The following is a 24,749-nucleotide window of genomic DNA, read 5'->3' as shown; positions in this document are numbered from 1 at the left end:
TCTCTGTACCCACGCCATACTCTCTGTACCCACGCCATACTCTCTGTACCCACGCCATACTCTCTGTACCCACGCCATACTCTCTGCACCCACGCCATACTCTCTGCACCCACGCCATACTCTCTGTACCCACGCCATACTCTCTGTACCCACGCCATACTCTCTGTACCCACGCCATACACTCTGTACCCACGCCATACTCTCTGTACCCACGCCATACTCTCTGTACCCACGCCATACTCTCTGTACCCACGCCATACTCTCTGTACCCACGCCATACTCTCTGTACCCATGACTATTAAGCTGTATGTGTTCAGGTGCAAACAATGTTGGGACATCTGAGACCATTTTGGTCATGATACCCCCATCGCCCGTACCACCGACTCATTTCAACACGCACCCCCCTAACCATAGAATCAGGTCACGTCTCTGAGTGTGTACACTACCAGTGGGAGTGTGTGTGTGTGTGTGTGTATATCTTAATACTGCCAGTGAGAGCACAGAGACAGGAGCTGTGCCAATCGAGTGAGTCTAGTAGCTGCATCTCTGTACACCAACTCTAAAAACCACATATTGTATGTGACACGTCTCCATATCTATCTCTGGGTGGTAAACTAACAGTCGGTCCTAATGCAATCCCTTTCCCTACCCCCTAGCATTAATCCTTCAATGTTTGCAGATCTGTAAGTGTGTGAGACACCATATTCTCACCTCCTCCCTGGCGATATACCTGACGGGGGCAAACGCTAACTGACTAACTACACAGTACACTCCAGCCCAGCTGGTGTGAGAGAGACATTGAAGTTTCACATACTCTCACCTCAAGGATAGTGTGTGTGTGTGTGTGTGTGTGTGTGTGTGTGTGTGTGTGTGTGTGTGTGTGTGTGTGTGTGTGTGTGTGTGTGTGTGTGTGTCACATAGTTTCACCTTCTCCTTGGCCACCTTATGGGAGAATGGACAGGTCCCACCTGTCTGCTTACACGTACCCCTCAGGAACCTGCAGGAACCAATGGGAAGAGTCATCAGATCACAGAGCAGCCAATCAGAGAGCCCACACAGTCTGTACAGGTGGTTTTGAGGAGATCTGTGCATGTTAGGTGTGGGTGTGTGTGTTACCTGGTACAGACGGCCACCTTATCAGGATCGTGGATGTAAGGGCAGGTGTTGCCACGGTTACACTTGCCAAAGCGGTTGAAGTACATACAGTACTGCTTCTGGGACTTCTTCTGACGAGCATGCCTGATGATGGCTAGACTCCTCTGAACCGCACGACTGGAAGACAGAACACACACAATCAAGAAAACTCAGTTGGTAGAGCATGGCGCTTGTAACGCCAGGGTAGTGGGTTCGATCCCCGGGACCACCCATACGTAGAATGTATGCACACATGACTGTAAGTCGCTTTGGATAAAAGCGTCTGCTAAATGGCATATATTACATATAGTTGTGCAATTATGTACAGGTAGCAGAGGGTGTCTGTGTGTACTAAAGTGCTTACCTAGCCACAAAACGAGTGCTGGAGGGCCGGATGAGAGTGCTGTGGGAGACTTCCTGTGGACTGGACAACCGCACTGTTTGGGGAAAATAGAGAATGAGGGGAAAAAAAGAAACCGCCTCTATAAAGTCTAAACATTTAAAGAATGGGTTATTATGGCGTTATTAATACACCACTGCGACGGACATATTTTGTGTGCGGACACGCGTCCATGTCCGTGTTCACACTGCAGCAGTAGTAGTTTTATTGTGATGAAGCATAACAGTCACAGTGATGAAGCATAACAGTCACAGTGATGAAGCATAGCAGTCACAGTGATGAAGCATAACAGTCACAGTGATGAAGCATAACGGTCACAGTGATGAAGCATAACAGTCACAGTGATGAAGCATAACGGTCACAGTGATGAAGCATAACAGTCACAGTGATGAAGCATAGCAGTCACAGTGATGAAGCATAACGGTCACAGTGATGAAGCATAACAGTCACAGTGATGAAGCATAGCAGTCACAATGATGAAGCATAACGGTCACAGTCAGGGGGGAATCGGCGGGTGAGGATCAGACAATTTCGGAAGCCGTTGTTTAGCAGCGCACCTCGCCGTGCCCGACACAGACAGCCATTTGTAGCATAGCCGCTTGACTTTGCAGCCACTCCTCCACGACCAACAAGTAGCACCCACCTGGGTGATGCCCCAGCAGCCTCTGCCACCAGAAAGCTCACCAATCATCCGTAGCCTAGAGTAGGCTATTACAGTCTTTAAGCCTATGCCATCACTGCAAGCCATTTCCACTGTGTGCCCAGGCAGATATGATGCAATGACCTGGCAGCTATAATTGAATGTTTTAAACTGACATAGTTGTATGTCTTTACCATGCTTTCTGTATTTCAAATTACACTAAACCAAAATATAAATGAATCATGTAAAGTGTTGGTCCCATGTTCCATGAGCTGAAAGAAAAGATCCCAGAAACACAAAAATACAAATATCTCAAATGTTGTGCACAATTCTTTTGGCATCCCTGTCAGTGAGCATTTCTCTTTTGCCAAGATACGCCACACCTGTGAGGTGGATGGATTATCAAGAAGCTGATTAAACAGCATGATCATTACACAGTTGCACCTTGTGCTGGGGGGACAATAAAAGGCCACTCTAAAATGTGCAGTTTTGTCACACAACACAATGCCACAGATGTCTCAAGTTGAGGGAGCTTGCAATTGGCCTGCTGACTGCTTGAATGTCCAGAGCTGTTGGCCTGCTGACTGCTTGAATGTCCAGAGCTGTTGGCCTGCTGACTGCTTGAATGTCCAGAGCTGTTGGCCTGCTGACTGCTTGAATGTCCAGAGCTGTTGCCAGAGAATTGAATGTTCATTTACACAAGTATTCACCCCCTTGGTGTTTTGTTTAATAACCTGTTGTTACATTACAACCTGTAATTTAAATAGATTTTATGAGGATTTCATGTAATGAACATACACCAAATAGTCCAAACTGGTGAAATGAAATTAAATAATGACCTGTTTCAAAATATAAAATAAAAACCCCACAAAAAAACGGAAAAGTGGTCCGTGCATATGTATGTATTCACCCCCTTTGCTATGAAGCCCCTAAATAAGATCTGGTGCAACCAATTACCTTCAGAAGTGACATCATTAGTTAAATAAATTCCAATCTAAGTGTCACATGATCTCAGTATATATACACCTGTTCTGAAAGGACCCAGAGTCTGCAACACCACTAAGCAAGGGGCACCACCAAGGAGCTCTCCAAACAGGTCAGGGACACAGTTGTGGAGAAGTACAGATCAGGGTTGGGTTATAAAAAAATATCTGAAACTTTGAACATCCCACGGAGCAACATTAAATCCATTATTAAAAGATGGAAAGAATATGGCACCACAACAAACCTGCCAAGAGAGGGCCGCCCACCGAAACTCACGGACCAGGCAAGGAGGGCATTAATCAGAGAGGCAACAAAGAGACCAAAGATAACCCTGAAGGAGCTGCAAAGCTCCACAGCAGAGATTGGAGTATCTGTCCATGGGACCACTTTAAGCCGTACACTCCACAGAGTTGGGCTTTACGGAAAGAGTGGCCAGAAAAAAAGCCATTGCCATAAGGCATGTGGGAGACTCCCCAACCATATGGAAGAAGGTACTCTCAAGGAAAATGCTATGTCTGGCGCAAACCCAACACCTCTCATCACCCGAGAACCCTATCCCCACAGTGAAGCATGGTGGTGGCAGCATCATGCTGTGGGGATGTTTTTCCATCAGCAGGGACTGGGAAACTGGTCAGAATTGAAGGAATGATGGATGGTGCTAAATACAGGGAAATCCTTGAGGGAAACCTGTTTCAGTCTTCCAGAGATTTGAGACTGGGACGGAGGTTCACCTTCCAGCAGGACAATGACCCTAAGCTTAGTGCTAAAACAACACTTGAGTGGTTTAAGGGGAAACATTTAGATGTCTTGGAAAGGCCCATACCTCAATCCAGTTGAGAATAGGTGGTATGACTTAAAGATTGCTGTACACAAGCAGAACCCATCAAACTTGAGGGAGCTGGAGCAGTTTTGCCTTGAAGAACGGGCAAAAACCCCAGTGACTAGATTGTGCCAAGCTTATATAGACACCCCAAGAGACTTGCAGCTGTAATTGCTGCAAAATGTGGCTCTACAAAGTATCCACTTTGGGGGGGGGGTGAATAGCTAAGCACGCTCAAGTTCTGTTTTTTGTTTGTTTCAAAGTGGGAGGCATATTGTGTAAATCAAATAAATCAAATGATGCAACCCCCCCCCCAAAAATCAATTTTAATTCCAGGTTGTAAGGCAACAAAATAGGAGAAATGCCAAGGGGGGGTGAATACTTTCGCAAGTCAGTGTATCTTCCATAACCTGACTTCAATGTCCTTTTGGAGAATTTGGCAAAAGTCCAACGGGTCTCACAACCACGCCAGCCCAGGACCTCCAGATCCGGCTTCTTCTTCTGCAGGATTTATGTGAGACCAACCACCCGGACAGCTGATGACCAGATGCATGTCTATATTCCCAGTCATGTGAAATCCATAGAATAGGGCCTAATGAATTTATTTCAATTGACTGATTTCCTTAAATGAACTGTAACTTTGAAATGGTTGCATTTATATTTTTGTTCAGTGTCGTATTTTCTGTGATTTTATTAAGCAGTGAGTAGGAGAATAGAAGGGAGCCTGAGTAAACCGGCAGTGTATTGTATGTATAATAAAGCTAATATATATTTTTTTAGATAACCATAATTTTTGCTTCTGTTCTTCATCCCCAAACCCACTGTGCGTGGCCAAAGAGCTCTATTTTATGGCATCTTACCATAGCTAGAACCCTCTGCAAAGGGTTCTAAGTAGAAACCTCTGCAAAGGGTTCTAGGTAAAATAAAAGGGATCTACCTAGCGCCAAAAATGGTTCCCCTATGGGGACAAGCCGACGAACACTATATGGTTCCACATAGCACCTTTTATTTTCTAAGAGTGTACCGGAGACCTGATAGCTCTCCACGCCTATAGTTTTTGGAGGGAGGGAGGGAGGGAGGGAAGGAAGCAGGGAACGAGATATGGGGATGGATGGAAATAAGGGGGGAGGTAAGGTAAGGAGGCTTGATACCTAGCCAAGTCTCTAATTTTGGAATATTTCAGAGGTAAAATATATCCTCTTCATCAGTGTGTGTTCCTGTGATCTTGGCACTATGATGGGAGGCCACTGGAAGATGACCAGAAAAATAAGACGTGTAATCTCAGCTAACTGGACTGGTGAGATCTGAAATTATAACCGCTGTTGTGGTGGACACTGAAGGCATGTTTAGAGCATGCTGGAATGTGGTGTTGTGGAGAGCTGGAATGTGTGAAAATGGCACGCCTGCCTGCCTGCCTGCCTGCCTGCCTGCCTGTCTGCCTGTCTGTCTGCCTGCCTGTCTGTCTGTCTGCCTGTCTGCCTGCCTGCCTGCCTGCCTGTCTGTCTGTCTGTCTGTCTGTCTGTCTGCCTGTCTGTCTGCCTGTCTGCCTGTCTGCCTGCCTGTCTGTCTGTCTGCCTGCCTGCCTGTCTGTCTGTCTGCCTGCCTGCCTGCCTGTCTGTCTGTCTGCCTGCCTGCCTCCTGCCTGCCTGCCTGCCTGCCTCTGTCCTGCCTGCCTGTGCCTGCCTGCCTGCCTCCTGCCTCTGTCTGCCTGCCTGCCTGTCCTGTGCCTGTCCTGTCCTGTCCTGCCTCTGTCTGTGCCTGTGCCTGTCCTGTCCTGCCTGCCTGCCTCCTGTCCTGCCTGCTGTCCTGCCTCTGTCCTGCCTGCCTGCCTCCTGTGCCTGTCCTGCCTGCCTGTCTGTCCTGTCTGCCTGCCTGCCTGCCTGTCCTGCCTCCTGTCCTGTCCTGTCCTGTCCTGTGCCTGTGCCTGTCCTGTCCTGTCCTGTCTGTCCTGCCTGCCTGTCTGTCCTGTCTGTGCCTGCCTCCTGTCTGCCTGCCTGCCTGTCCTGCCTGCCTGCCTCTGTCTGTCCTGCCTGTCTGTCTGCCTGTGCTGCCTGCCTGCCTGCCTGCCTGCCTGCCTGCCTGCCTGCCTGTGTGCCTGTGTGTGTGTGTGTCTGTCTGTCTGTCTGTCTGTCTGTCTGTCTGTCTGTCTGTCTGTGTGTGTGTGTGTGTGTGTGTGTGTGTGTGTGTGTGTCAGGAGGCGAGTCACAAGCTGCAGGAACAGTAGGGAACTCTTCAAATCCAGCCACATATTTTGGCAGAGAGAGCGAGAGAGAGTAAGAGAGAGAGAGACTGTAAATCAAAGAAAGAGAAGGGGAGAGAAAGAAAGACCAAGTCTGTATGTGACAGAGGGAGGAGAGAGACCACTTACGAAAACCCACATGATTTTCACGTGATCGCGTGTGATTTTACGTGACGTTAATGCGATAACGTGTGACAACATGGTGAAATACATGTAACACGGGGGTGAAACATTTCAACATGTGATGACATGAAACAACACGCGACAACATTTGAGCACAAGGGAAACCCCTGTGACTGTAATTGAATGAATAACCGTGTCATTGACAGTTATGGAATAGGCCTATATCCATTTTAGGATCATTTTTTATTAACTTCATTTTCACGTAGATCATCCATACCTAATAATGTGTTTACTAATGATTATTATATATATTTATATTTATATATATATATTATATATTTCCACCATAATTTGCAAATAAATTCATAAAAAATCCTACAATGTGATTTTCTGGATTTTTTTCTCATTGTGTCTGTCATAGTTGAAGTGTACCTATGATGAAAATTACAGGCCTCTCTCATCTTTTTAAGTGGGAGAACTTGCACAATTGGTGGCTGATTAAATACTTTTTTGCCCCACTGTGTGTCAAAGAGTGTAAAAAAAAATGTACGTTGAAGTGTTCCAAAACCACGTTTTCACAGGATTTTCCACGTGTGATATCATGTGGTTTTTCTGTAAGGAGAGAGAGAGAGACGGAGAGCACGAGAGCGAGAAAGCGATTGAGCTAGCGAGAGATTGAGAGAGCAGCTCAGGGCTGGGTTTAATCTGCGTCGTCCAGTTCTCCCCAAAGCAGCCCCTCCTCCTGTCCCACTGACTGATGACAACTTGATTATTTCAGATGTCTAACACACCTCATACCTCCTATTTCCTCCTCCTCTACCACCTCCGTGACACACTATCACACCACAAGATACACACTCACTCTGTGGTCTATAACAAGTGCATAAGCTTTGCCTACAATGACTGGCACAGTGTACAGTTGAAGTCGGAAGTTTACATACACCTTAGCCAAATACACTTAAACTCAGCTTTTCACAATTCCTGACATTTAATCCTAGTAAAAAGTCCCTGGCTTAGGTCAGTTAGGATCACCACTTAATTTTAAGAATGTGAAATGTCAGACTAATAGTAGAGAGAATGATTTATTTCAACTTTTATTTATTTCATCACATTCCCAGTGGGTCAGAAGTTTACATACACTCAATTAGTATTTGGTAGCATTGCCTTTAAATTGTTTCACTTGGGTCAAAAGTTTTGGGTAGCCTTCCACAAGCTTCCCACAATAAGTTGGGTGAATTTTGGCCCATTCCTCCTGACAGAGCTGTTGTAACTGAGTCAAGTTTGTAGGCCTCCTTACTCGCACACGCTTTTCTGCAGTTCTGCTCACAATATTTCTATAGTATTGAGATCAGGGCTTTGTGATGGCCACTCCAATACCTTGACTTTGTTGTCCTTAAGCCATTTTGCCACAACTTTGGAAGTATGCTTGGTGTAATTGTCCATTTGGAAGACCCATTTGCGACCAAGCTTTAACTTCCTGACTGATGTCATGTTGCTTAAATGTATCCAAATAATTTTCTTGCCATCTATTTTGTGAAGAGCACCAGTCCCTCCTGCAGAAAAGCACCCCCACATGATGCTTCCACCCCCATGCTTCACGGTTGGGATAGTGTCCTTTGGCTTGCAAGCCTCCCTCTTTTTTCTCCAAACATAATGATGGTCATTATGGCCTTGCAGTTCAATTTTTGTTTCATCAGACCAGAGGACACCAGAGGACAATCTTTGTCCCCATGTGCAGTTGCAAACCGTAGACTGGCTTTTTTTATGGTGGTTTTGGAGTATTGGCTTCTTCCTTGCTGAGCGGCCTTTCATGTTATGTCGATATAGGACTTGTTTTACTGTGGATACAGATCATTGTGTACCTGTTTCCTCCAGCATCTTCACAAGGTCCATTGCTCTTGTTCTCGGATTGATTTGCACTTTTTGTAACAAAGTACGTTCATCTCTCTAGGAGACAGAATGCGTCTCCTTCCTGAGCGGTATGATGGCTGCATGGTTCCATGGTGTTTATACTTGCGTACCATTGTTTGTACAGATGAACGTGGTACCTTCAGGCGTTTGGAAATTGCTCCCAAGGATGAACCAGACTTGTAGAGGTTTATTTAAAAAAATCTGAGGTCTTGGCAGATTTCTTTTCTTTTTCCCATGAATTCAAGAAAAGAGGCACTGAGTTTGAATGCAGGCCTTGAAATACATCCACAGGTACACCCTCAAATGACTCAAATGATGTCAATTAGTCTATCAGAAGCTTCTAAAGCCATGACATCATTTTCTGGAATTTTCCAAGCTGTTTAAAGACACAGTTAAATTAGTGTATGTAAACTTCTGACCCACTGGAATTGTGATACAGTGAATTATAAGTGAAATAATCTGTCTGTAAACAATTGTTGGAAAAATTACTTGTGTCATGCACAAAGTAGATTTCCTAACTAACTTACCAAAATTACCAAAACTATAGTTTGTTAACCATTTGGATATAGGGGGCGCTATTTTAATTTTTGGATGAAAAACGTTCCCGTTTTAAACAAAATATTTTGTCACGAAAAGATGCTCGACTATGCATATAATTGACAGCTTTGGATAGAAAACACTCTGACATTTCCAAAACTGCAAAGATATTGTCTGTGAGTGCCACAGAACTGATGTTACAGAAAAAACCCAGATAAAAATCCAATCAGGAAGTGCCGCATTTTTTAAAACCGCCTCATGGCAATGACTCCTTATATGGCTGAGGAGGAGCTAGGAGTCAGCTTACGTTTTCCACGTTTTCCCCAAGGTGTCTGCAGCATTGTGACGTATTTGTAGGCATATCATTGGAAGATTGACCCTAAGAGACTACATTTACCAGGTGGTCGCTTGGTGTCCTCCGTTGCAATTATTGCGTAATCTCCAGCTGCAGTACTTTTCAGTTTGCTACGGAGGAGAAACCCAACTAACACGAAGGATTTTTCATCGAATAGAAAAATGTGAAAAACACCTTGAGGATGATTCTAAACAACGTTTGCCATGTTTCTGTCGATATTATGGAGTTAATTTGGAAAAAAATTTGGCGTTGTAGTGAATGAATTTTCGTTTTTTTTTTCTTGAAAAAAAACAGAGAGATTTCTCCTACACAAATAATCTTTTTGGAAAAAATGAACATTTGCTATCTAACTGAGTCTCCTCATTGAAAACATCCGAAGTTCTTCAAAGTTAAATTATTTTATTTGAATGCTTTTCTTGTTTTTGTGAAAATGTTGCCTGCTTAATGCTATGCTAGCTATCAATACTCTTACACAAATGCTTGTGTAGCTTTGGTTGAAAAGCATATTTTGAAAATCTGAGATGACAGTGTTGTTAACAAAAGGCTAAGCTTGTGAGTGAATATATTTATTTCATTTCATTTGCGATTTTCATGAATAGGAAACGTTGCGTAATGGTAATGAGCTTGAGGCTATGATTACGCTCCCGGATACGGGATTGCTCGTCGCTAGAGGTTAACAAGAAATTTGTGGTGGTTGAAAAATGAGTTTTAATGACTCCAACCTAAGTGTATGTAAACTTCTGACTTCAAACTGTATTTGTAAGGTGTGTGTGTGTGGTACCTGTCCTGTTGATTGGCGCACTGGTTGTCACAGTGCGGGACAGCTTATTGGCTGAGACGCTGTAAAGGTTTCCGCCAATCCAGCGCATGCCCAGCCCTCTGCCTCTCCAGTGTTGGGCCGGGGGGTGCCTGTCCTGTCCGGGGGGATGCAGACGACTCTGGAGCACACTCCTGGAGGAGAGAGACAGAGACAGAGACAGAGAGAGACAGAGAGAGAGAGACAGAGACAGACAGAGAGAGACAGAGAGAGACAGAGAGAGGGAGATAGAGAGAGAGAGAGAGAGAGAGAGAGAGAGAGAGAGAGAGAGAGAGAGAGAGAGAGAGAGAGAGAGAGAGAGAGAGAGAGAGACAGAGAGAGAGGAGAGAAAAAGCAGAATAGAGTGAGGAGGGAGAAATTGGCAAAGCATTAGGAAAAGCATACATGGATACACAGAACATCTTGCTTGAACAATTTGACAGGTCCAGGTTTTGGTATTTTCTATGGGAGGAAACATCATGGTATGATAACTCCTGGAGAACGCAGTACTTGGGCAAAAATATAAATTCGGTATAACCACAAAGTAGTAATGAGCTGAATGATACTGCTCTTGTAATTTGCTCACTTTCCCACCACATCCACACCCCTTCTCTTTCTGCCTGTCTTATGCACTCCTCTTCCCCTCCTCACCTCCCTCTGTACGCTTCCCAGTCCTACCCTCCCTCCTCACCTCCCTCTGTACGCTTCCCAGTCCTACCCTCCCTCTTTACGCTTCCCAGTCCTACCCTCCCTCTGTACGCTTCCCAGTCCTACCCTCCCTCTGTACGCTTCCCAGTCCTACCCTCCCTCTTTACGCTTCCCAGTCCTACCCTCCCTCTTTACGCTTCCAAGTCCTACCCTCCCTCTGTACGCTTCCCAGTCCTACCCTCCCTCTTTACGCTTCCCAGTCCTACCCTCCCTCTTTACGCTTCCCAGTCCTACCCTCCCTCCTCACCTCCCTCTGTACGCTTCCCAGTCCTACCCTCCCTCCTCACCTCCCTCTGTACGCTTCCCAGTCCTACCCTCCCTCCTCACCTCCCTCTGTACGCTTCCCAGTCCTACCCTCCCTCCTCACCTCCCTCTGTACACTTCCCAGTCCTCACCTCCCTCTCTCCCCTTCACAGTCCTACCCTCCCTTCTCACCTCCCTCTCTCCTCTTCCCAGTCCTACCCTCCCTTCTCACCTCCCTCTCTCTCCTTCCCAGTCCTACCCTCCCTTCTCACCTCCCTCTCTCCCCTTCCCAGTCCTACCCTCCCTCCTCACCTCCCTCTTTACGCTTCCCAGTCCTACCCTCCCTCATCACCTCCCTCTTTACGCTTCCCAGTCCTACCCTCCCTCCTCACCTCCCTCTTTATCTCCCCTTCTCACCTCCCTCTCTCCCCTTCCCAGTCCTACCCTCCATCTCTCCCCTTCCCAGTCCTACCCTCCCTCCTCACCTCCCTCTATCTCCCCTTCTCACCTCCCTCTCTCCCCTTCCCAGTCCTACCCTCCCTCTCTCCCCTTCCCAGTCCTACCCTCCCTTCTCACCTCCCTCTTTCTCTCCCCTTCTCACCTCCCTCTTTACGCTTCCCAGTCCTACCCTCCCTCCTCACCTCCCTCTTTATCTACCCTCCTCACCTCCCCCTTTCTCTCCCCTTCTCACCTCCCTCTTTATGCTTCCCAGTCCTACCCTCCCTCCTCACCTCCCTCTTTCTCTCCCCTTCTCACCTCCCTCTTTACGCTTCCCAGTCCTACCCTCCCTCCTCATCTCCCTCTTTACGCTTCCCAGTCCTATCCTCCCTCCTCACCTCCCTCTTTATCTCCCCTTCTCACCTCCCTCTTTACGCTTCCCAGTCCTACCCTCCCTCCTCACCTCCCTCTCTCCCCTTCCCAGTCCTACCCTCCCTCCTCACCTCCCTCTTTATCTCCCCTTCTCACCTCCCTCTTTACGCTTCCCAGTCCTACCCTCCCTCCTCACCTCCCTCTCTCCCCTTCCCAGTCCTACCCTCCCTCCTCACCTCCCTCTTTATCTCCCCTTCTCACCTCCCTCTTTACGCTTCCCAGTCCTACCCTCCCTCCTCACCTCCCTCTCTCCCCTTCCCAGTCCTACCCTCCCTCCTCACCTCCCTCTCTCCCCTTCCCAGTCCTACCCTCCCTCCTCACCTCCCTCTTTCTCTCCCGTGTCAGAGCACTCTGTTAAATTGCCGCCCTAATGGAAAGGGTGGCAGTGTGGAAATGGAGAGAATTGAAAAGAGGAGGAAATCAATGAGATAATAGACAGGGCAGGAGGCCAGAGCAGGGAGGGCTGCCCTCGGGTCCTGAAGCAACGCGTGGTGCCGAACAGACACACACAAATGCAGACGCAGTCGCAGACATGCACGCACGCACGCACGCACACACACACACACAAGCCTACAGAATACACACAAATAAATATTCACAAAATGACATGCAAAAGCGAAGGAAGTCACCCTCTGTGCTATGTGTGTAACTGTGTGTGTGTGTGTGTGTGTGTGTGTGTGTGTGTGTGTGTGTGTGTGTGTGTGTGTGTGTGTGTGTGTGTGTGTGTGTGTGTGTGTGTGTGTGTGTGTGTGTGTGTGTGTGTGTGTGTGTGTGTGTGTGTGGGAGGGGGGCAATAAATTGTACTGGTGTGCAGTGCGCTGGAGGTAATATGCTGCTGTAGTTCAGATGGGCTGGCAATGTGTTTGGAGTCCGAGTTCATGCCTCCCATTACAGAGAACAGAGCGGGGACCCTAAACACACACATAAACAACTACGCTGAGGTAAACACTCACACACTACAACTACGCTGAGGTAAACACTCACACACTACAATTACGCTGAGGTAAACACTCACACACTACAACTACGCTGAGGTAAACACTCACACACTACAACTACGCTGAGGTAAACACTCACACACTACAACTACGCTGAGGTAAACACTCACACACTACAACTACGCTGAGGTAAACACTCACACACTACAACTACGCTGAGGTAAACACTCACACACTACAACTACACGCTGAGGTAAACACTCACACACTACAACTACGCTGAGGTAAACACTCACACACTACAACTACGCTGAGGTAAACACTCACACACTACAACTACGCTGAGGTAAACACTCACACACTACAACTACGCTGAGGTAAACACTCACACACTACAACTACGCTGAGGTAAACACTCACACACTACAACTATGCTGAGGTAAACACTCACACACTACAACTACGCTGAGGTAAACACTCACACACTACAACTACGCTGAGGTAAACACTCACACACTACAACTACGCTGAGATAAACACTCACACACTACAACTACGCTGAGGTAAACAATCACACACTACAACTACAGTTACACAATAACAGAGACAGAAACACACACATAAACAACTACGCTGAGGTAAACACTCACACACTACAACTACAGTTACACAATAACAGAGACAGAAACACACACAGAGAACCACACACAGAGAATCACACACAAGGACACACAGCCAGCGAGATCGCTAGTTAGCTACCTCTCACCCTCTCCCGCACCAGGCCATAACTCACCAGCAGAGACACTCAGTTTCACAAATATAAGATCAGTGTGTGCCCTACACAGGGCAACTGGAGCCCAGGGAGCCATAATGGAGGCTAATGTAGGAGCAGTGACTGCCTCCCAGGGAGGCTTTAGCAGGGCCCAACAGCCAGAGGAGCCATCATGGAGGTTAATGTAGGAGCAGTGACTGCCTCCCAGGAGGCTTTAGCAGGGCCCAACAGCCAGAGGAGCCATCATGGAGGCTAATGTAGGAGCAGTGACTGCCTCCCAGGGAGGCTTTAGCAGGGCCCAACAGCCCGGGGAGCCATCATGGAGGCTAATGTAGGAGCAGTGACTGCCTCCCAGGGAGGCTTTAGCAGGGCCCAACAGCCAAGGGAGCCATAATGGAGGCTAATGTAGGAGCAGTGACTTCCTCCCAGGGAGGCTTTAGCAGGGCCCAACAGCCAGAGGAGCCATCATGGAGGCTAATGTAGGAGCAGTGACTGCCTCCCAGGGAGGCTTTAGCAGGGCCCAACAGCCAGGGGAGCCATCATGGAGGCTAATGTAGGAGCAGTGACTTCCTCCCAGGGAGGCTTTAGCAGGGCCCAACAGCCAGAGGAGCCATCATGGAGGCTAATGTAGGAGCAGTGACTGCCTCCCAGGGAGGCTTTAGCAGGGCCCAACAGCCAGGGGAGCCATAATGGAGGCTAATGTAGGAGCAGTGACTGCCTCCCAGGGAGGCTTTAGCAGGGCCCAACAGCCAGAGGAGCCATAATGGAGGCTAATGTAGGAGCAGTGACTGCCTCCCAGGGAGGCTTTAGCAGGGCCCAACAGCCAGGGGAGCCATCATGGAGGCTAATGTAGGAGCAGTGAATGCCTCCCAGGGAGGCTTTAGCAGGGCCCAACAGCCAGAGGAGCCATCATGGAGGCTAATGTAGGAGCAGTGAATGCCTCCCAGGGAGGCTTTAGCAGGGCCCAACAGCCAGGGGAGCCATCATGGAGGCTAATGTAGGAGCAGTGACTGCCTCCCAGGAGGCTTTAGCAGGGCCCAACAGCCAGGGGAGCCATAATGGAGGCTAATGTAGGAGCAGTGACTGCCTCCCAGGGAGGCTTTAGCAGGGCCCAACAGCCAGGGGAGCCATCATGGAGGCTAATGTAGGAGCAGTGAATGCCTCCCAGGGAGGCTTTAGCAGGGCCCAACAGCCAGAGGAGCCATCATGGAGGCTAATGTAGGAGCAGTGACTGCCTCCCAGGGAGGCTTTAGCAGGGCCCAACAGCCAGAGGAGCCATCATGGAGGCTAATGTAGGAGCAGTGACTGCCTCCCAGGGAGGCTTTAGCAGGGCCCAACAGCCAGAGGAGCCATCATGGAGGCTAATGTAGGAGTAGTGACTGCCTCCCAGGGAGGCTTTAGCAGGGCCCAACAGCCAGAGGAGCCATAATGGAGGCTAATGTAGGAGCAGTGACTGCCTCCCAGGGAGGCTTTAGCAGGGCCCAACAGCCAGAGGAGCCATCATGGAGGCTAATGTAGGAGCAGTGAATGCCTCCCAGGGAGGCTTTAGCAGGGCCCAACAGCCAGAGGAGCCATCATGGAGGTTAATGTGGATATGACATGAACACTTAACATAGACAGCAGTTAACCCTGACACATGGTGCAGGACTTGGGAGGGAGAAGGAGGGGGTGGGGGACTAGACACCTGGTGAGGAGTATTGGGGAAAAATGGCAAGGTGTGGGTTGAGTGTGTGTGAGCATACATAATCAAATCAAATCAAATTTATTTATATAGCCCTTCGTACATCAGCTGATATCTCAAAGTGCTGTACAGAAACCCAGCCTAAAACCCCAAACAGCAAACAATGCAGGTGTAAAAGACTATGAATACAGTATGAAAGAAAGTGTGTGCCTATATAAGATGCATCATGAGTGTCTGTATGCGTGTGTGTGTGTGTGGCAAGGTGTGTGGTTGTGTGTGTGAGTGTGTGTAATCAAATCAAATCAAATTTATTTATATAGCCCTTCGTGTGTCAGCTGATATCTCAAAGTGCTGTACAGAAACCCAGCCTGTGTGTGTGTAACCCCAAACAGCAAACAATGCAGGTGTAAAAGCACGGAGGGGGGGGGGCAATAAATTGTACTGGTGTGCAGTGCGCTGGAGGTAATATGCTGCTGTAGTTCAGATGGGCTGGCAATGTGTTTGGAGTCCGAGTTCATGCCTCCCATTACAGAGAACAGAGCGGGGACCCTAAACACACACATAAACAACTACGCTGAGGTAAACACTCACACACTACAACTACGCTGAGGTAAACACTCACACACTACAATTACGCTGAGGTAAACACTCACACACTACAACTACGCTGAGGTAAACACTCACACACTACAACTACGCTGAGGTAAACACTCACACACTACAACTACGCTGAGGTAAACACTCACACACTACAACTACGCTGAGGTAAACACTCACACACTACAACTACGCTGAGGTAAACACTCACACACTACAACTACGCTGAGGTAAACACTCACACACTACAACTACGCTGAGGTAAACACTCACACACTACAACTACGCTGAGGTAAACACTCACACACTACAACTACGCTGAGGTAAACACTCACACACTACAACTACGCTGAGGTAAACACTCACACACTACAACTACGCTGAGGTAAACACTCACACACTACAACTACGCTGAGGTAAACACTCACACACTACAACTACGCTGAGGTAAACACTCACACACTACAACTACGCTGAGGTAAACACTCACACACTACAACTACGCTGAGGTAAACACTCACACACTACAACTACGCTGAGGTAAACACTCACACACTACAACTACGCTGAGGTAAACAATCACACACTACAACTACAGTTACACAATAACAGAGACAGAAACACACACATAAACAACTACGCTGAGGTAAACACTCACACACTACAACTACAGTTACACAATAACAGAGACAGAAACACACACAGAGAACCACACACAGAGAATCACACACAAGGACACACAGCCAGCGAGATCGCTAGTTAGCTACCTCTCACCCTCTCCCGCACCAGGCCATAACTCACCAGCAGAGACACTCAGTTTCACAAATATAAGATCAGTGTGTGCCCTACACAGGGCAACTGGAGCCCAGGGAGCCATAATGGAGGCTAATGTAGGAGCAGTGACTGCCTCCCAGGGAGGCTTTAGCAGGGCCCAACAGCCAGAGGAGCCATCATGGAGGTTAATGTAGGAGCAGTGACTGCCTCCCAGGGAGGCTTTAGCAGGGCCCAACAGCCAGAGGAGCCATCATGGAGGCTAATGTAGGAGCAGTGACTGCCTCCCAGGGAGGCTTTAGCAGGGCCCAACAGCCCGGGAGCCATCATGGAGGCTAATGTAGGAGCAGTGACTGCCTCCCAGGGAGGCTTTAGCAGGGCCCAACAGCCAAGGGAGCCATCATGGAGGCTAATGTAGGAGCAGTGACTGCCTCCCAGGGAGGCTTTAGCAGGGCCCAACAGCCAGAGGAGCCATCATGGAGGCTAATGTAGGAGCAGTGACTGCCTCCCAGGGAGGCTTTAGCAGGGCCCCCAACAGCCAGGGGAGCCATCATGGAGGCTAATGTAGGAGCAGTGACTGCCTCCCAGGGAGGCTTTAGCAGGGCCCAACAGCCAGAGGAGCCATCATGGAGGCTAATGTAGGAGCAGTGACTGCCTCCCAGGGAGGCTTTAGCAGGGCCCAACAGCCAGGGGAGCCATAATGGAGGCTAATGTAGGAGCAGTGACTGCCTCCCAGGGAGGCTTTAGCAGGGCCCAACAGCCAGAGGAGCCATAATGGAGGCTAATGTAGGAGCAGTGACTGCCTCCCAGGGAGGCTTTAGCAGGGCCCAACAGCCAGGGGAGCCATCATGGAGGCTAATGTAGGAGCAGTGAATGCCTCCCAGGGAGGCTTTAGCAGGGCCCAACAGCCAGAGGAGCCATCATGGAGGCTAATGTAGGAGCAGTGAATGCCTCCCAGGGAGGCTTTAGCAGGGCCCAACAGCCAGGGGAGCCATCATGGAGGCTAATGTAGGAGCAGTGACTGCCTCCCAGGGAGGCCCAACAGCCAGAGGAGCCATCATGGCTTTAGCAGGCCCAACAGCCAGGGAGCCATAATGGAGGCTAATGTAGGAGCAGTGACTGCCTCCCAGGGAGGCTTTAGCAGGCCCAACAGCCAGGGGAGCCATCATGGAGGCTAATGTAGGAGCAGTGAATGCCTCCCAGGGAGGCTTTAGCAGGGCCCAACAGCCAGAGGAGCCATCATGGAGGCTAATGTAGGAGCAGTGAATGCCTCCCAGGGAGGCTTTAGCAGGGCCCAACAGCCAGAGGAGCCATCATGGAGGTTAATGTGGATATGACATGAACACTTAACATAGACAGCAGTTAACCCTGACACATGGTGCAGGACTTGGGAGGGGAGAAGGAGGGGGGGTGGGGGACTAGACACCTGGTGAGGGAGTATTGGGGAAAAATGGCAAGGTGTGTGGTTGAGTGTGTGTGAGCATACATAATCAAATCAAATTTATTTATATAGCCCTTCGTACATCAGCTGATATCTCAAAGTGCTGTACAGAAACCCAGCCTAAAACCCCAAACAGCAAACAATGCAGGTGTAAAAGCACGGTATGAATACAGTATGAAAGAAAGTGTGTGCCTATATAAGATGCATCATGAGTGTCTGTATGCGTGTGTGTGTGTGTGTGTGTGTGTGTGTGTGTGTGTGTGTGTGTGTGTGTGTGTGTGTGTGTGTGTGTGTGTGTGTGTGTGTGTGTGTGTGTGTGTGTGTGTGTGTGTGTGTGTGGGGAGGGGGGCAATAAATTGTACTGGTGTGCAGTGCGCTGGAGGTAATATGCTGCTGTAGTTCAGATGGGCTGGCAATGTGTTTGGAGTCCGAGTTCATGCCTCCCATTACAGAGAACAGAGCGGGGACCCTAAACACACACATAAACAACTACGCTGAGGTAAACACTCACACACTACAACTACGCTGAGGTAAACACTCACACACTACAATTACGCTGAGGTAAACACTCACACACTACAACTACGCTGAGGTAAACACTCACACACTACAACTACGCTGAGGTAAACACTCACACACTACAACTACGCTGAGGTAAACACTCACACACTACAACTACGCTGAGGTAAACACTCACACACTACAACTACGCTGAGGTAAACACTCACACACTACAACTACGCTGAGGTAAACACTCACACACTACAACTACGCTGAGGTAAACACTCACACACTACAACTACGCTGAGGTAAACACTCACACACTACAACTACGCTGAGGTAAACACTCACACACTACAACTACGCTGAGGTAAACACTCACACACTACAACTACGCTGAGGTAAACAATCACACACTACAACTACAGTTACACAATAACAGAGACAGAAACACACACATAAACAACTACGCTGAGGTAAACACTCACACACTACAACTACAGTTACACAATAACAGAGACAGAAACACACACAGAGAACCACACACAGAGAATCACACACAAGGACACACAGCCAGCGAGATCGCTAGTTAGCTACCTCTCACCCTCTCCCGCACCAGGCCATAACTCACCAGCAGAGACACTCAGTTTCACAAATATAAGATCAGTGTGTGCCCTACACAGGGCAACTGGAGCCCAGGGAGCCATAATGGAGGCTAATGTAGGAGCAGTGACTGCCTCCCAGGGAGGCTTTAGCAGGGCCCAACAGCCAGAGGAGCCATCATGGAGGTTAATGTAGGAGCAGTGACTGCCTCCCAGGGAGGCTTTAGCAGGGCCCAACAGCCAGAGGAGCCATCATGGAGGCTAATGTAAGCAGTGACTGCCTCCCAGGGAGGCTTTAGCAGGGCCCAACAGCCCGGGAGCCATCATGGAGGCTAATGTAGGAGCAGTGACTGCCTCCCAGGGAGGCTTTAGCAGGGCCCAACAGCCAGAGGAGCCATCATGGAGGCTAATGTAGGAGCAGTGACTGCCTCCCAGGGAGGCTTTAGCAGGGCCCAACAGCCAGGGGAGCCATCATGGAGGCTAATGTAGGAGCAGTGACTGCCTCCCAGGGAGGCTTTAGCAGGGCCCAACAGCCAGAGGAGCCATCATGGAGGCTAATGTAGGAGCAGTGACTGCCTCCCAGGGAGGCTTTAGCAGGGCCCAACAGCCAGGGGAGCCATAATGGAGGCTAATGTAGAGCAGTGACTGCCTCCCAGGGAGGCTTTAGCAGGGCCCAACAGCCAGAGGAGCCATAATGGAGGCTAATGTAGGAGCAGTGACTGCCTCCCAGGGAGGCTTTAGCAGGGCCCAACAGCCAGGGGAGCCATCATGGAGGCTAATGTAGGAGCAGTGACTGCCTCCCAGGGAGGCTTTAGCAGGGCCCAACAGCCAGGGGAGCCATCATGGAGGCTAATGTAGGAGCAGTGAATGCCTCCCAGGGAGGCTTTAGCAGGGCCCAACAGCCAGAGGAGCCATCATGGAGGCTAATGTAGGAGCAGTGAATGCCTCCCAGGGAGGCTTTAGCAGGGCCCAACAGCCAAGGGAGCCATAATGGAGGCTAATGTAGGAGCAGTGACTGCCTCCCAGGGAGGCTTTAGCAGGGCCCAACAGCCAGAGGAGCCATCATGGAGGTTAATGTAGGAGCAGTGACTGCCTCCCAGGGAGGCTTTAGCAGGGCCCAACAGCCAGAGGAGCCATCATGGAGGCTAATGTAGGAGCAGTGACTGCCTCCCAGGGAGGCTTTAGCAGGGCCCAACAGCCCGGGGAGCCATCATGGAGGCTAATGTAGGAGCAGTGACTGCCTCCCAGGGAGGCTTTAGCAGGGCCCAACAGCCAGAGGAGCCATCATGGAGGCTAATGTAGGAGCAGTGACTGCCTCCCAGGAGGCTTTAGCAGGGCCCAACAGCCAGGGGAGCCATCATGGAGGCTAATGTAGGAGCAGTGACTGCCTCCCAGGGAGGCTTTAGCAGGGCCCAACAGCCAGAGGAGCCATCATGGAGGCTAATGTAGGAGCAGTGACTGCCTCCCAGGGAGGCTTTAGCAGGGCCCAACAGCCAGAGGAGCCATCATGGAGGCTAATGTAGGAGCAGTGACTGCCTCCCAGGGAGGCTTTAGCAGGGCCCAACAGCCAGAGGAGCCATCATGGAGGCTAATGTAGGAGCAGTGACTGCCTCCCAGGGAGGCTTTAGCAGGGCCCAACAGCCCGGGAGCCATCATGGAGGCTAATGTAGGAGCAGTGACTGCCTCCCAGGGAGGCTTTAGCAGGGCCCAACAGCCAGAGGAGCCATCATGGAGGCTAATGTAGGAGCAGTGACTGCCTCCCAGGGAGGCTTTAGCAGGGCCCAACAGCCAGGGGAGCCATCATGGAGGCTAATGTAGGAGCAGTGACTGCCTCCCAGGGAGGCTTTAGCAGGGCCCAACAGCCAGAGGAGCCATCATGGAGGCTAATGTAGGAGCAGTGACTGCCTCCCAGGGAGGCTTTAGCAGGGCCCAACAGCCAGGGGAGCCATAATGGAGGCTAATGTAGGAGCAGTGACTGCCTCCCAGGGAGGCTTTAGCAGGGCCCAACAGCCAGAGGAGCCATAATGGAGGCTAATGTAGGAGCAGTGACTGCCTCCCAGGGAGGCTTTAGCAGGGCCCAACAGCCAGGGGAGCCATCATGGAGGCTAATGTAGGAGCAGTGACTGCCTCCCAGGAGGCTTTAGCAGGGCCCAACAGCCAGGGGAGCCATCATGGAGGCTAATGTAGGAGCAGTGAATGCCTCCCAGGGAGGCTTTAGCAGGGCCCAACAGCCAGAGGAGCCATCATGGAGGCTAATGTAGGAGCAGTGAATGCCTCCCAGGGAGGCTTTAGCAGGGCCCAACAGCCAAGGGAGCCATAATGGAGGCTAATGTAGGAGCAGTGACTGCCTCCCAGGGAGGCTTTAGCAGGGCCCAACAGCCAGAGGAGCCATCATGGAGGTTAATGTAGGAGCAGTGACTGCCTCCCAGGGAGGCTTTAGCAGGGCCCAACAGCCAGAGGAGCCATCATGGAGGCTAATGTAGGAGCAGTGACTGCCTCCCAGGGAGGCTTTAGCAGGGCCCAACAGCCCGGGAGCCATCATGGAGGCTAATGTAGGAGCAGTGACTGCCTCCCAGGAGGCTTTAGCAGGGCCCAACAGCCAGAGGAGCCATCATGGAGGCTAATGTAGGAGCAGTGACTGCCTCCCAGGGAGGCTTTAGCAGGGCCCAACAGCCAGGGGAGCCATCATGGAGGCTAATGTAGGAGCAGTGACTGCCTCCCAGGGAGGCTTTAGCAGGGCCCAACAGCCAGAGGAGCCATCATGGAGGCTAATGTAGGAGCAGTGACTGCCTCCCAGGGAGGCTTTAGCAGGGCCCAACAGCCAGGGGAGCCATAATGGAGGCTAATGTAGGAGCAGTGACTGCCTCCCAGGGAGGCTTTAGCAGGGCCCAACAGCCAGAGGAGCCATAATGGAGGCTAATGTAGGAGCAGTGACTGCCTCCCAGGGAGGCTTTAGCAGGGCCCAACAGCCAGGGGAGCCATCATGGAGGCTAATGTAGGAGCAGTGAATGCCTCCCAGGGAGGCTTTAGCAGGGCCCAACAGCCAGAGGAGCCATCATGGAGGCTAATGTAGGAGCAGTGACTGCCTCCCAGGGAGGCTTTAGCAGGGCCCAACAGCCAGAGGAGCCATCATGGAGGCTAATGTAGGAGCAGTGAATGCCTCCCAGGGAGGCTTTAGCAGGGCCCAACAGCCAGGGAGCCATCATGGAGGCTAATGTAGGAGCAGTGACTGCCTCCCAGGGAGGCTTTAGCAGGGCCCAACAGCCAGGGGAGCCATAATGGAGGCTAATGTAGGAGCAGTGACTGCCTCCCAGGGAGGCTTTAGCAGGGCCCAACAGCCAGGGGAGCCATCATGGAGGCTAATGTAGGAGCAGTGAATGCCTCCCAGGGAGGCTTTAGCAGGGCCCAACAGCCAGAGGAGCCATCATGGAGGCTAATGTAGGAGCAGTGACTGCCTCCCAGGGAGGCTTTAGCAGGGCCCAACAGCCAGAGGAGCCATCATGGAGGCTAATGTAGGAGCAGTGACTGCCTCCCAGGAGGCTTTAGCAAGGCCCAACAGCCAGAGGAGCCATCATGGAGGCTAATGTAGGAGCAGTGACTGCCTCCCAGGGAGGCTTTAGCAGGGCCCAACAGCCAGAGGAGCCATAATGGAGGCTAATGTAGGAGCAGTGACTGCCTCCCAGGAGGCTTTAGCAGGGCCCAACAGCCAGAGGAGCCATCATGGAGGCTAATGTAGGAGCAGTGACTGCCTCCCAGGGAGGCTTTAGCAGGGCCCAACAGCCAGAGGAGCCATCATGGAGGCTAATGTAGGAGCAGTGACTGCCTCCCAGGGAGGCTTTAGCAGGGCCCAACAGCCAGAGGAGCCATCATGGAGGCTAATGTAGGAGCAGTGACTGCCTCCCAGGGAGGCTTTAGCAGGGCCCAACAGCCAGAGGAGCCATAATGGAGGCTAATGTAGGAGCAGTGACTGCCTCCCAGGGAGGCTTTAGCAGGGCCCAACAGCCAGAGGAGCCATCATGGAGGCTAATGTAGGAGCAGTGAATGCCTCCCAGGGAGGCTTTAGCAGGGCCCAACAGCCAGAGGAGCCATCATGGAGGTTAATGTGGATATGACATGAACACTTAACATAGACAGCAGTTAACCCTGACACATGGTGCAGGACTTGGGAGGGGAGAAGGAGGGGGGGTGGGGGACTAGACACCTGGTGAGGGAGTATTGAGGAAAAATGGCAAGGTGTGTGGTTGAGTGTGTGTGAGCATACATAATCAAATCAAATCAAATTTATTTATATAGCCCTTCGTACATCAGCTGATATCTCAAAGTGCTGTACAGAAACCCAGCCTAAAACCCCAAACAGCAAACAATGCAGGTGTAAAAGCACGGTATGAATACAGTATGAAAGAAAGTGTGTGCCTATATAAGATGCATCATGAGTGTCTGTATGTGTGTGTGTGTGTGTGTGTGTGTGTGTGTGTGTGTGTGTGTGTGTGTGTGTGTGTGTGTGTGTGTGTGTGTGTGTGTGTGTGTGTGTGTGTGTGTGTGTGTGTGTGTGTGTGTGTGTAACTGTGTGTGTGTGTGTGGGGAGGGGGGGGGCAATAAATTGTACTGGTGTGCAGTGCGCTGGAGGTAATATGCTGCTGTAGTTCAGATGGGCTGGCAATGTGTTTGGAGTCCGAGTTCATGCCTCCCATTACAGAGAACAGAGCGGGGACCCTAAACACACACATAAACAACTACGCTGAGGTAAACACTCACACACTACAACTACGCTGAGGTAAACACTCACACACTACAATTACGCTGAGGTAAACACTCACACACTACAACTACGCTGAGGTAAACACTCACACACTACAACTACGCTGAGGTAAACACTCACACACTACAACTACGCTGAGGTAAACACTCACACACTACAACTACGCTGAGGTAAACACTCACACACTACAACTACGCTGAGGTAAACACTCACACACTACAACTACGCTGAGGTAAACACTCACACACTACAACTACGCTGAGGTAAACACTCACACACTACAACTACGCTGAGGTAAACACTCACACACTACAACTACGCTGAGGTAAACACTCACACACTACAACTACGCTGAGGTAAACACTCACACACTACAACTACGCTGAGGTAAACACTCACACACTACAACTATGCTGAGGTAAACACTCACACACTACAACTACGCTGAGGTAAACACTCACACACTACAACTACGCTGAGGTAAACACTCACACACTACAACTACGCTGAGGTAAACACTCACACACTACAACTACGCTGAGGTAAACAATCACACACTACAACTACAGTTACACAATAACAGAGACAGAAACACACACATAAACAACTACGCTGAGGTAAACACTCACACACTACAACTACAGTTACACAATAACAGAGACAGAAACACACACAGAGAACCACACACAGAGAATCACACACAAGGACACACAGCCAGCGAGATCGCTAGTTAGCTACCTCTCACCCTCTCCCGCACCAGGCCATAACTCACCAGCAGAGACACTCAGTTTCACAAATATAAGATCAGTGTGTGCCCTACACAGGGCAACTGGAGCCCAGGGAGCCATAATGGAGGCTAATGTAGGAGCAGTGACTGCCTCCCAGGGAGGCTTTAGCAGGGCCCAACAGCCAGAGGAGCCATCATGG

General features: G+C 50.0%; 1 protein-coding gene across 6 annotated transcripts in view; it reads right to left on the bottom strand.

Annotated features, from left to right (window-relative positions):
• Window positions 1-24,749, bottom strand: part of LOC124038053 (zinc finger CCCH domain-containing protein 3-like) — a 144,666-nt gene that overhangs the window by 22,967 nt on the left and 96,950 nt on the right. For all 6 annotated transcript variants that reach the window (XM_046353449.1, XM_046353451.1, XM_046353453.1 and 3 more), the window contains exons 5-8: window positions 9,925-10,094; window positions 1,499-1,571; window positions 1,117-1,272; window positions 928-997 (exon numbers count right to left, since the gene is read on the bottom strand). In XM_046353449.1, the coding sequence (XP_046209405.1) occupies window positions 928-997; window positions 1,117-1,272; window positions 1,499-1,571; window positions 9,925-10,094 (469 nt within the window). The remainder of the gene's footprint in view (window positions 1-927; window positions 998-1,116; window positions 1,273-1,498; window positions 1,572-9,924; window positions 10,095-24,749) is intronic.

Source organism: Oncorhynchus gorbuscha, linkage group LG06 (assembly GCF_021184085.1).
Source record: "Oncorhynchus gorbuscha isolate QuinsamMale2020 ecotype Even-year linkage group LG06, OgorEven_v1.0, whole genome shotgun sequence".
Lineage (NCBI taxonomy): Eukaryota > Metazoa > Chordata > Actinopteri > Salmoniformes > Salmonidae > Oncorhynchus > Oncorhynchus gorbuscha.
This window is presented reverse-complemented; position numbering and strand designations above follow the sequence as displayed.